The 13,295-nt window shown below is 46.3% G+C and overlaps 1 protein-coding gene across 4 annotated transcripts in view; it reads left to right on the top strand.

Annotated features, from left to right (window-relative positions):
* LOC135378094 (septin-7-like) overlaps positions 1 to 13,295 on the top strand; it is a 45,103-nt gene that overhangs the window by 4,485 nt on the left and 27,323 nt on the right. Inside the window, exon 1 of one of the 4 annotated variants that reach the window (XM_064610960.1) lies at positions 8,784 to 9,211. The exons of 1 other annotated variant lie outside the window; for it this stretch is intronic. In XM_064610960.1, coding sequence (XP_064467030.1) covers positions 8,939 to 9,211 — 273 coding nt within the window. In that variant the 5' untranslated portion in view covers positions 8,784 to 8,938. Of the gene's footprint in view, positions 1 to 8,783; positions 9,212 to 13,295 lie in introns of those variants that run through there. 2 more of the 4 variants (XM_064610961.1, XM_064610962.1) reach the window with 2 other exon arrangements.

Consider the following 13,295-nt stretch of genomic DNA (forward strand, 5'->3'; position numbering starts at 1 on the left):
GCCGTAAAGCCGTATTTCAACGGCTAGGTCAAACTCAATGATCAGCGAAGGTAAAACCTCACTCTTGCCAGCTCCGTACACGGCGATATCAATACTGTACAAATAAATATCGAGTTTGGAATTGCTTTTTCCAGGGTTCCCGCAAGTTCCTGCGAAGCTTGCTCTACTTCATTTTACGATATTTTTAAGTTATGCAGAGGGCTTTTAGCACAAAACGCGTGTTCTGTGCTGAACTTGCAGCAGTACATTTCTTCTCAGAGCTAGGGAAGTGGGCGGGTTCTCGCATTTGTCATAGTTGCATTAGAGACGTTCAGAGCAGAGCCATATGGGAGACGCACCTAATGCACTTCGATTTCGCTCAAAACTGGACAGTAGCCATGCCTAGCGAAATACGAGCGTGCCACTGGGGAAAACAGATTTCCATATTCACATGTGCGGTAACAGCTGGCACGGAAACGCACAGTTTTGGTGTGGTGAGCGAAGACTTGTGTCACGATTCAGCACAGTCACTGTTAGCTTCCATAGCTATTGAAGAATGGCTTGACGAGAATGTTCCTCTTGCAGCTAATGATTTACGTGTCAGATGGGGCGGCGAGCCATTTTAAAAATCGGCATATGCTCTATGAGCTCTCCAAATCTACTTTTGCGAGCGCGACATGGCTGTTCAGGAACAGGCCACGACAAAAGTGCGTGTGACAGGATCGGTGGAATAATCAAGCACCATGCCACGACACCTAACTGCGTTCACTCGAGCAAGACTTCATCTTAGAGTCACAAGATATGATAACGTGCTTGCCAAAACACCTAACGCGCGTCCATTTACTCCATGTACGGGCTGAGGACTTCGCTTCTTTTAGAATGCAAAAGAAAAAGGAATGGGTAAACGTATACCGCATCAACGTGACATACGAGGTTCGCATGCGTGGCAAAGCAAGACATCGGAAAGTCAAGGCCGAGAAACATTCATAGCTAGTACCGTGGACAGTGAATGCAGAAGAGTGACGTTTTCATAGAAAATGAGTGAAATCATTTGTCGCTGTCATTGCAAAATACTGCTTTTTCGCAGTCTTGTAAATATATCGACATAAACTACCACTTTTGATTACACAAAGTTGTCCCTTTCTTGTACGACATCGACAGGAGGCCCGCGGTACCGGCAGCCGGGCTCCGACACGTACACACGCAGACTAGGGCCGCGTTTTAACGCTGTAATAGCCAATGTACGCCTTTTGAAGCAGAATTTTTTTTTTTACATAAGATGGAAAGTCTAACATCGGGCCATGTCCTGGCAAAATATAAATGAAATAAAAAGGGGCGTTTTCGAGAAAAGGACGCTCAAAATCCTTGTTTTTTCGAAATATACCTTAACATTTCCCTGTTTCAGCAGATACCTGTATGGGATTATCGCGCGATATATATATCAGATGAAAGAGCATTAAAGGCTGAGTGAAGTGATACCAAATATGTTAGTGAGGAATATCTACAGCCAGAGAAATCACGCGTCGAAGTTGGAACAAAACTGCGCGAGAGAGCATGTTGGCCATTTTTTATATCGGAGAGCGTTGCTCCTGCGCGCCAAAATTTGAGCTCGGACTGCTGGCCTGTAGGCATACCAGAGCATAAAAAAATTTCACTGCAGTAACTTCTAAGACTCGGGAGATATACGCGTGCAAACACGGCAAAACTGAAACCCTCGAATTCAGGGCCGGATTTTCTCGATTTTTTTTTTTTTTTTTGTGCGAAAACTATTCCGTAGAAATTATTCATTTTACCGCTGTTGGTCGTGATGTACGATGAGCTATAAAAGAATAATGAAAATCCAGGAGGTCGATGGGACCTCCCTGTCTGAACTGACGTGAAACCGGCCAGCATGTCATGTCTGTTCTGCTGCACTGAAAAAGTTCCAAATTAAAAGAAGATTATTCGTCTCGTTGATTCCATGATTATCGTCGATCTATTGCCGGGGGCATCATTTCGGGGAGCTCTCGGAAATAATGATAAAACTGCCAAACTTTGACATTTTTTAAAACAATCTTCCAGCTAGTTGAAGGGCTCACGAAGAGTACATTCTAGTGAGAAAAGACCATCCCTCTCATCAACAATTAAATCTTTCCTTGCCGCTGCAAAAACGACCATTTTGGGTGGTCTGACAAATATAGTGTTTGCGGCTGCCAGTATCACATTAGCATAGGTTGCTATAGAGGAAACTGTACCTAATTGAGAGCCCTATCGAATGATATAGGTTTTTGAAAATAGGCTATCCATGTATTTCCAAAATTAATTTCGGAACACACACACAAAAAAAAATCTGTGCAAACAACAATGTTCATGAAGCTACGTTTTTATCTCAAAGAAAAATATCAACCAAGAAATTCCAAAATTTGCAAAATGTGGCAAATTTTGTCTGAAGTAATATCTGCAAATATCAGCACTATAGGTCAAGAAGTTTGTGAGTTGTGGAAAATAAGGTCGACAGTCATGCCGTACATGCCACTGAGTGACTGAGTTCCTTGAAGGAGTAAAACAGAAATTAGCATCATAATTTCTGTAGAAAACATTAGTTTCATGCTCAACTTTCTTTTCCTTGTACCACATTTCGCTATCACCGCATTTTCGTACCTCCCGGTTCCTTTTGAGGCAGGAACAACAGCGTGTAATTTTTTTAGGGCAATATTGAACTAGAAAGGCGCGCTTCGCATCGAACTAAAGAAGAACGCCTTCAGAATGCATTAAAAAAAATCAGAAAAGTACTTTTTTTTTTGTAAAATTGAAGTTCGCAATGAAAGAGCGGACGTGCTCCCCGTTCTTGAGATTTCTATGGCTGGAAGAGGAGCTCACTTTCCGTTTCGACTTCATGCCACTGTTGCAGTTTTCGTATTTTTATCCGCCCACGTGTACAAATCCTCTGGACATATGATTTCGTTCTCAAGAAGCCGTCCGAACTTAGCAAGGAACGGAGAAGCCCCCTCCCCTCTCCTTTTCCCTCCCTCAGCTCTCGCAAAACCAACCGACCAGACGGGGAGGGATGTGGATGCAGGTCCATCCCGCGATATGAACTTGGACTCAAGTATCCCAGCCACGGCTTCACATAAACAACGTGGGCTCGGGTATCTCAACCGTGCTCGTTCAGTGGCATGGTTATGAAACGCGAGAACATCTTCGCCACAGGTACTTGTTGACATTCGACCAGTACGTGCGCAAATGCCCGTACAAGTTGGTTATCGTTAGAAGTGAGCCCGGATAAAATTGATGCTACGGCATCCGCGCGGATATTGAGTATACCGCGCATCCGCTGTCATATATGCATTTGGAAGAACATATCGGCATGACGAAAATTTTCTGTTGCGAACGTTTTTGCTTTTCAGCATTCAAACTTTCTCAGGAACGCTATGTCATCCACAGTTTCAGAATTCAGATTTTCATTGTTATTCCAAGTCAAGCATTGTTGAGCGGTCCACACACGAAAACACAGTCCGTACAAACGTCTGCCAAATTTGTGGGGAAGTAGTCCAATAGTAAAGTAGTTAATCAGCAAATAATAGTATAGTTAAAGGCCTAGCAGTGCGAGCGATGGCACACTTCGACACAGTTTTAAATTCACTCTGAGCTCTGAATGATGGCTCCCCCTAGGGCACGTCGGCAGTTTTATCCGCCCGGATTTCATATTTCTACCCGCAAACGAGGGTGTCGCGCGGATGAAACCGCACCCGCGCGCAATGCGCCGCGGCTGCGTGCGGTGCATCTAGTGAGCCTCGTGAGTCGCCTTTTGGGCACGTGGCGCATAGTGTGACGTTCTCCAGTGTGGTCGTAGAAGAGGCCGCGATCATTTCATGCAAACGCGTTGTCAGAGAATAGAGACATTAAAAGCCTCGGACCACTAACCTCGCAGGAAGAACAAATCCATCACACTAAAAACCCGATTTTGGGCAAAGAAGAACGGACGACACGGAGGGACTCCGTTCTTCTTTGCCCGGGCTCTTTTAGTATGGAGTTGCTCCACCAGCTCGTCTGCATTTATGCTATTTTATAAGTTGAGGAATGCGTCCTTTGTGCTGTGCCGTGCCTCTTGCAGAGGAATAAAAGCTCGTCTCTCGAGTGCGCCAGAGCATCGTGTGTGGTCTGTGGCTCTGTCCGCTTCACGCATTCTGATTTTTTTTTTTTCTTCGTATATAAGTCTCAAGTAACATGGTTCGCCGTGCGGCCACCGGTGGGTGATTTCCAGTGTCGCTGTGTACTTCGTTTCTTCTTATCTCTTCGTTGAATGAACCTGTTTCGAAAGAACAGAGCTGTTGCACTGTTCTCTTGAGACTGGGACTTGTGCTATCACCTTGTTTGTCTTGTTCATCGTACGCAGGTCACCAATACTTCCAACTTTCCAGCTCATTTTAGTGTATTGTTCTCGCTAATAATTACGAAATCTCCTTCTTGCAAGTTGTGATGTTATTTGCGTTTGCTGAAATGGGACAGTCGAAACGCGAGAAGATATCCTCGCTGCCACCTCTTTGATCGACGATCTTTCGCGGATGAGTGAGACACCGTCCCATAACGTCCGGTATGATGCTGAAGGAAGTATTGTGAGTCATCTGCAGCAATCTGCAGGCGTCGGAGTCCCTTCTGAAGAATAGTTTCGAAATCTTAATAGCTTGCTCGTGATCTTACGTAGCGTCTTGTGTGGACATGTTTTCATACTTCAAAACCATATACACTCCCACTACGAAGCCCACCGAGTTGCTCTTTCAACAATAAACTTCCACCTGATGCAATGGAAGGAGCGGAAGTCGCGCACTGCTGGGCTGCTAGATGCTCCCACGAACCACAGATATGCTTTGCTGCTCCTCTGAAGGTCGGGGCGTTGCCGCCGTGGATGACCTCCGCTGACCCTCTACGCGATATGAAACGGTGGAAAGTCACGATGAACTTAGTGGTCGTCAGGTTTGACGTAATCCCGCATCCGCACTCGATCTGCAATGAAGAGAAGTTTCAGTGTGAACCAGGAATAATGGTCAGCCCGTGATGAAGTTCAGGAACAGGTGCTTGCAGTTTGGTAAGAACCGGGACGCAGGAAGACACGCACTAAATCCTCAATAGTGTGTCCGTGCCTCTCGCTTTTTACTATGCTTCATTACTATAGCTTGCCTGCATCTTAGCTCTCATTTCGCCAGGACTCCCAGTTGCTATAACTAGAGGTGTGTGCGGGCGGTTATATCTGCGGTTATCAGCACGACATTCTGGTTTGCGGATAGAAATATGTTTTGAAACCGCGTGCCTCTATACACCTATTTCTTTTAACGCGGTTGTGGTCGTGGATCTTGCATGCGCGGATATGGATACTGTAAACGTATTTTTATTCGCGATGTATCAATTTTCGCGACCGCTACAAAATCGCGAAAAAATGTACTCGCGAACACAGCTTGATGTTTAGCCCGCTAAAGGAAACAGCCCTGGAATCGCGAAATTAAGTACTCGCGAAATAATTTCGCAAATGACTGAATGCGCGATTCGCGAAAATTAATACATCGCGAATGAAAATACGTTTACAGTATATCGTCACCACCATCATTGCTCCACATTCTCAGCTGCGTGTATCTCTATTTTAGTTTCCTATCTGGGAGATACTATTTCTTCGTTAATCTTACGTAGCCTCTGGTCTTTCCATGAAAATGCTATTGCATATGATCCCACATATTAAACACTGTTGGCCTCGCTTATTATGCGCGTATTTCTGGGACAGTTTCATTCTTCCTTTCGAACGTTGGGCGAAATCTATTTCATTCCTTAGCCTTGCGGATGTCGATGCGATAACCAAGAAAGTGGCCACTCCCGTTTATTTTACCTTAGAAATTACGCGTTGTCGCCGACGTAAAGAAAGCTTCCGGTGATTTAAAATCGCTAGCACGTAGTCGTTCCACGGGCATTTGCTTTCGTGGCAACACGTGTAGGAGGCGCGCGAGTGGCCCCTATTGTTGTCGGGGAAGGCCGTTTGCGAGTGGGTTTATCAGACAGCCCCGATGGTGCATGAAGATACCTGCCTGTGAATGTTAATATCAAGCGGAGTAGACGTAACGATTTCCTTCATTTTATTACTGTTGTTCTCGCTTCTTGTGTTCTCCTTCGTGTTTCAAACGTGGGCGAGCATCATGACCCGCTACTTGCGTCAGTGCCAGGAGACACTCACCGCTACGCTGCGCGACAGTGTTGCGCACTCCTGTACTCAGAATTTCCGCGAGAACGTACTAAGTATTCTATAAAACGACATTGTTAATGTAGAATTTTATTTGGAGAGAAGAGGTTCCAGCGTTGGGAGTGGTACTTTGTCTATGTGTCTGTTCTCCGTCTTCCCTAGTCTCGGGGGTTTCACCGTCATGTAAACTTCCTAATTTACTGAACGTCGACCTCGTCGTGTAGCGCTTTTCGAGTCTTTAGACGAATTTGGTTGAATCCAGGCACAGTGTGCCGGGTAATTCGGCCTCGAGGCCTTCGACAAATTTTGCATGGCGTTTTCCTTCGATACCGGTCTCTTTTGGTTGTTTGGTGCATGTCCGCAAACGGAACGGGGTTCATCCGTGGTTTATGAGCGAAAGAATCCACCATTTCCGCTTTTCCTCTCCCTCTGCTTCTCAAGAAGCGCGACAATGCGGAGCGGTCTCTCATCGGTCTCCTCAAACGATCTCCCGCGATGATTGGACAAAATCGTTTCAGGAGACCAATCAGAGCCCGCTCCGTATTGTCGGCCTTCTTCAGAAGGAGAGGGAGAGAAAAGTGTAAATTGCTATTTCCGTCGCTCATAAACCGCGGATGAACCCCGTTCCTTTTGCATTTCTCTCGGCGAGGAGACAATTTTTGCACTTTAATGTCCTTTAGAAGATGGTCGACGCTTGAGATCCAGAGGAGCTTAGATGCATCGTCGTTTTGGCTTTGACAAACCAGCACGTGCCGACTAGCGTCCGTCTTGTTCGAAACGATTCGAGTCGCTCGAAACAGTGTGAAAACGTAAAGTATAGTAACTCGGCGCGTTGGTCTTTCGAATTCATAATGAGGAGTGCTCGTCCCTTTTCTCCCTGTTCGCACTTCTTATTATGAATTTACTGGTGGCTCCGGTTCACTGGGGCCCCGTTCTAAGCAACCGTGTGCAGGTTGCCCCAGTTCGCACTTCATTCGTCCATATTTGTCGCCTGCCTCGGCTGATTCTCGCTCGCTCGTTCACCTTTCTTGTTAGTGGGATACTGCTTTACGGCTGGTCGGACTGGTCAGGTGGTGGTAGTGGGGACTGCAGTACCGCTACCAGTTCAGTGGATGAGAACCCAACCAACGCAACCCGTAGAAGGGTCGCGTTGTGGTCGTTCATGATGTCGCGCGTGACTATCGTTTCTCCGCTCGGTTACATCGCTTTAAAAACAGTTATGCTATGCGTGAGTTGGGGGCCGGGGTACTGTGTCTGCGGCACAAAGTGGATGTCTGCCGAACCTCGGACTCACTCAGTTATCCCTATAGAGCCTAGTGCTCTTCAAGGGGCCCTATCAGTGGTCTTAGCAGTGCATTGAGCACGGAGCGCTGCAAAGGCTATTGAGAAGGGCCGTGACATGCTGTCTTCAGTTGGACATTTACATATCAGGTGCGTTGTTGTATTTCCTGGCAAGGTTATTTTTCCTTTGTGCGTGCGTGCGTGCGTGCCCGAAAGACTTTCCTTGGAATAATGAAGGGAAGTGCCTCAAGACGAGAGCCGCCGATATTTCGAACAGAGTCTGTTCTTCTTTTCTTTCTTCTGTTCTTTTCTACCCGTCTACTTTCTTTGGATGAGTTTCTTTTTTCTTTTTCTTTTGATTTCGTCAATTATATGTAGGGAGTGACTTTTTCGGGTTAAACCCGATTTCTCCCCGAATTCCAGTCACTATGAAATCCTCAAGTGACGTTTCCACAGAGGACGAACAAAGGTCGCCACGTGCATGTATGTAAGAATGGGTCACTTGCGTTCCCAGCAATACACCAATGTGTATCAACACTGCCTATGCCTTCGGGGATTACACCTGGAAGATCACGATCCCGCAACAAAAAAAGAAAAAAAAGGGAACAAAAAAGAGAGATTAGGAAAGGACTTAATAGACAAGAGGAGAAACAAAAACACCCGATAACACCCGAAGGCACAATTATTGCCCGATTTCTCCCCGAATTACAGATTTAAAAATGGCGCCCGATTTTTACCCCCCGATTCTGAGAAAGGCATTTAACCCGAAAAAGTCACTCTCTAATTATATGTCGATCACTTTTGCACCTGATAATCCATTGGGAGCGAGGATAATCCACCGTGAGACGCTTTTCGACAAGTGCAGCCTCTACTGTCGCATTGAATCACCAATGGATATACTCGTTGTGCTTATCTGGTCGAACAAAGTTATCGGTGGGAAGGTTGTTGAATGCCATCCTGAGAACAACAGCAGCAGGCTTCTGTTGCCAGGCTTCCGTTTGTTGGTGCTTTCTTTTCCTACACTGGATTCTCTCGCAAAAACCGCACGCTGGAGGCATCGGTCTCATCGGAGAAGCTTGCCGAGTCCCCCGTGTCTTTGTAGCAATCTACGTTGTCGGAAGGCAAAAGAAAAGAACTGACCACTGTTGATGAATTTAAACTGCGCGCCGCTTCTTGATGCATTCCTCTCGCCAATACTAGATGGCGCTCCTACCGTAAGATGGCAGCGCCCACGCACAAAGGGTCTGTACGCGCTCCGGCACGTCACACCGCGTGACCCCCCCATAACATATACCACGCTTTTTCCTGCCATGCGTGGGAGGAATTAGGTTTCGTTAGCATTAATCATCAGCTTTGAGCGACATCGTATCGTCTGCTTGTCGTGAGATCTTTGCGACGAAAATAATCGTTCAGATAGTACGGCTATGGATTTTCAATCATCTTAACGTGTGATGATAAGGAGTGGTCATTTCGTGAATGGAGATGGACTCGAACGGCGCTTTGTACTCGGTGAGAAGCGGGTCGCTTCTCAAGAGGAGCGCGTCTTCAGTGACCCCTCCAACGGAAGATGCCCGCGCAACCATGTGTGCTTTGGGTTCGGGATCAACAGAGTCTGCTGTTCGTCGCCCCTTGCTTTCGTCCAGTGGCCTGGGTTACCGTTATGCCGGTTTGGATAGATTTGTCAACAGACCTCGCGTCTATGAATCATTGACGGATGTGGTTCAGAATGACGTATCGCCACAGCCGACTGTGAGTAATCACTGTGGAACATGCTCGATCCTTTTGTTGTACAATGCCAATCTCTGCACTGCGAAGGTTTGTTGTTTGATGATCATAGATCATATACGATGGCCTTTAATTTCCAAGAGCAAATTAAATGCGCGCAAACGAACTGCTGTGCTGTAGACAGGAGCATCATTTCCTGTTGTGTTTTTCAGACTCAAGGAAATTTTGCCCCTGTCTGCCTTTAAGTTAATCTCTGGCTCTGCACGAAGTTCGCAAACGTAAGATTTTTAATCGCTCAAGTATTCAAGTGTTAGTAGACGCCTCATAAAAATAAAAGCTTGAAATCCCAAATTGGCGAGCCACTCGGCAAAAGCGTGAAAAATCGGTCGCGAGAAATCATGAATAGAGCGTGTAAATCTAAAACAAGTATTTTTTTGCTGTACTATATCAAGCACTAAATGTGACAGCATTTTACGTGAGGCTGGCAATTCGAAGAAAATAGTTTTGTGCAAATGAAATTTCTGAACGCTACAGAATCCTCTAGGTGACTTCATGACACCGGGTTGAAGTCCTGCGGTGTCAAAACGACCCACTCTCCGATCGCACTAGAAGTTCATAGAGCGGGAAATGGGCTCATAATTTGTTACGTGCAGCTTTGGTGATGCTACTGTAATAGAAAAACAAAGTTCTTACGAGTTCGGTGAATGAGCTGAATAAACAGCCAGCCAATGCCATTCATTCATTACCACATTCGCGTCTCTTTTTCACTGTATCCTAAGTTATCCAATATCCAGTCCAATGCCGTCGTCAAAAAAAAAAAAAAAGAAGAAAGTCTGGTATCGGATGCGGTGTCGTATCTTTATGGCAAGTCATTTCGCTAGACTGCACGCATTTGGGGCGAGGCTATGAACACCGTCTCGTGTTTCAGCATTTCTGGCGACCGCATCTTTGTGCCGGGCATGATAGCGAGTGGAATAACCCCCCGTCCAAGCGGGGATGCCTCGATATTCCACCGTTAAGAATCCACCGTTTAAAATCCAAGATGTTCAAAATCCCAGATTTCTAAATTAAAGCTTTAATATGAAGAATGGCGGAATGATAGTGTTGAATAATACATATTACTGATAAACCTCGCAGTATTGCGTGATTTTGACGTCAGTAGAAGTCATTGTCGTGAATAAAAACCAGGTTTTTGGCGACCGTTAGGCTTAGCATGGCGGCCACATCAGAGCAGCAAAAATTGTTAGAATTTGGTTAGGTTAGTTCAGGTGTTTTTTGACAGTTCACCACGCTGTTGGGGGGCTCCCCACAGTTGGGAACGCACGCAACGCTACGCTAGCGCCGTTTGGGATTTTGAACATATGGGATTCTAAACGGTGGCATTTCGGGATACCCCCGTTCAAGCTCCCACACGCGTCCAAAGAAAAGTTTCCTTCTCTTTCCATACGATTGGCAACGCCATGTGGAGAATCTGATTCAGTTCCGTTTCTCATTGCCTCAGTGATGCAGGACGAATCAGCCGTGTGGCGTTGTCAGCGCAACTACGTCGCCGTGAAACATTTTGCGGTCAGTGTTTCGATTTTATCGACAATATATGCGCGCTTTTCAACTAATCTGGACCCTCGCGGGACTACAGACAAAGTTACGAAACTCAAATGGCGGCGTTTGTGTACGGCAGGTCGTATTCCGGGGGATCATGTAACCAAGTTTGGTAACGCAAACTAATTTAAGTCAATCAATCCTTACGTGTCCTTCCTTGCGGTAGTCTTTGCCTTATCATTAATTTGACAGTCGAAAACTTATGTTCGAATGTCGTGCGTGTACGCGAGCAAAAGGTAGAGGTTAATATTGGTCCTTCCGCATTCCAGTCGAGTCGTCCCAGGAATTGCACTAACGGTCCGGATAAAAAGGAGCAATATTCTAGGAGCATGTGGAAGATACGACACTGAGCGGAGCTTTCCTACTACAAAACTCAGTCTGTCGAGCCACATCTGCTCACAGTCGGCTGTTTTGTCGCAACGGGATCGCGTCTTTCACGTAAAAAAAGAAAAAGAAAAAAAAAACGGGCGAGAGAAAAATAGACCAAGTAAGCCAGGGCTGGGGCGCCATCTGGAACGTCTTACGACCCTTGTGGATGTGAGGCATATCTCCCATGGACGTTTTGAGAATTACACGAGAGTGGAGGAAGCACCAATCGTGACCGTTGTGCGTGCTTCTAGTAGGCACCTATTGTTTCGTCCTGAAAGTGGTTTCATATACCACGCCGTATATTCTAGACACATTGGTACACCATCTGCCGATCGACGTGTATTTAGTAATAGTATTAAGTGCATGTAGCATCTCCTGTCGAGAGTTCTTCTTTTACGTCTATATCTGAAAGACAGCAGTTGACGACTTTGGCAGCGTCGGTCTGTCAGATTATTGCTCCAGGGCATTGGTGAGGCCACGCTAGTTGCCAAAAAGCCGCTGAAGTGAGCGAAAGCCGCAGACAGTGCCATGACGATATGCAGCGAATCGCGAGCGCCGATCAGTGCAGTTGAGAGGCTACGCCGAAACAACGAAGCCGAAGCAACGACTAACAGTTCGCCAATACAAGTTTAAAGGCAGAAAAGTAGGGCAGCCTCACTAATAAGTGATATTAAAAAAAAAGGCAAGGGTAATGAATGAGACACAGTATAAGCTGTCCCTACGGCAGAAAAGAAAATAGTTCTCTTAAACTGTAAGGAGAAACATGTATTTGTATTCTGTTTGTTTGAATTCAGTAAATGATCTGTTTCACGAGTGATCTCTATCAAAACGTTAGAGTAGACACCAATTGTTCCCTTTTGTTTTGGCCAGGGAATTTGCTCGAAATAGTCAGTGAAATCCTGGAAGAGTCGGGGAATTTTGAAGGCGACAGTTTGGTAGACAGTTCGTTTCGAAGAGTTTACCACACCTCACCTCGCCTCATGTTTTTATGTGGAAGTTTTATTCACCTCTATCCTCTTTCTGGCAATTTTCCCCACCTCGATCTTTTGTGTGAAAATTTCTCACCTCACCAGGCTCACCTCAACGTTTGTGAGGTGAAGGTGAGGATGTTCTCACCCTCGTCTGCCCTCGTGAGGATATCCGCCTCTGGTAGGCTTGGTTACGAGAGAAAGTTTTGGAAAATGTCATCCATATAAAACCCCATAGTGTGCCTGTGTCCAGACCCTTCAAAGCGCATCATGAGCACAGCGTGAGGGGCGCGTTTCATTATTTAAGCCAGTTTACGTGGCGTAGCGGTTAGGGCGATCGCTTTCCACGCCGAGATTCGGAGGTGATGCGCGTTCGAATCCCGACTGTGCTGTTTTCCCTGGTCTTTCCGTTAGACTTTTCAGACGAATGTCGGCCCAGGACGCATACTACCCCCCCCCTTTGTCCCCAACTCCTACCTGCTGTCCTCTCTCCATCTGTCCACGTCAGTACGCCGCTCATAGTCACAGTTGCTTCGCGGCGCTAACGCAGATTTACAAAAAAATATATTTCTCGTGAACGCACCACCTAGAGCCGAAGTCACAATCAAAGCAACGGGAACCCAGAGCGGTCCTTATTCTTATGACTTCGTGTTAGCGCCACGAAGCAACTGTGACTATGAGCGGCGTACACACGGGGACAGATGGAGAGAGGACAGCAGGAAGGAGTGGGGGACAGGGGGGTTAGTATGCGTCCTGTGCCGACTTCAGGGGGTAGTGTGCCGACATTCGTCTGGAAAGTCTGCCGGAAAACCCAGGGAAAACCTCAGACAGCAGAGCCGGTGGTAGGAAGCATTTTTCGGCAACCTTTACGAGGCGACAAACGCGAGTAAAACGTGGAAGCATAGTTGGACAGTGTGCCTTCGTGGGAATTATGTAACAACCTAAAATGTAATAAAAAAAAAGAGGCCGATAACTTTTCGAACAGTCCTCGCTATGCTGTGTGACATGCAAGTTCTATCTGTCGGTGCCTTTTTATTCAGGCGCATTTCCGGTGGCCGCCCACTTGAGCTTTCTAGTTTGTGTGTCTATTTTTTTTTATTTTTTTTTAGCTCGTAAGGTGTGCGCACCTAACGTCATTATGCGTTTGCCACTCGTTTTTCGACTGGTGCTGT

This window comes from Ornithodoros turicata, chromosome 1 (assembly GCF_037126465.1).
Source record: "Ornithodoros turicata isolate Travis chromosome 1, ASM3712646v1, whole genome shotgun sequence".
In the NCBI taxonomy this organism is placed as follows: domain Eukaryota; kingdom Metazoa; phylum Arthropoda; class Arachnida; order Ixodida; family Argasidae; genus Ornithodoros; species Ornithodoros turicata.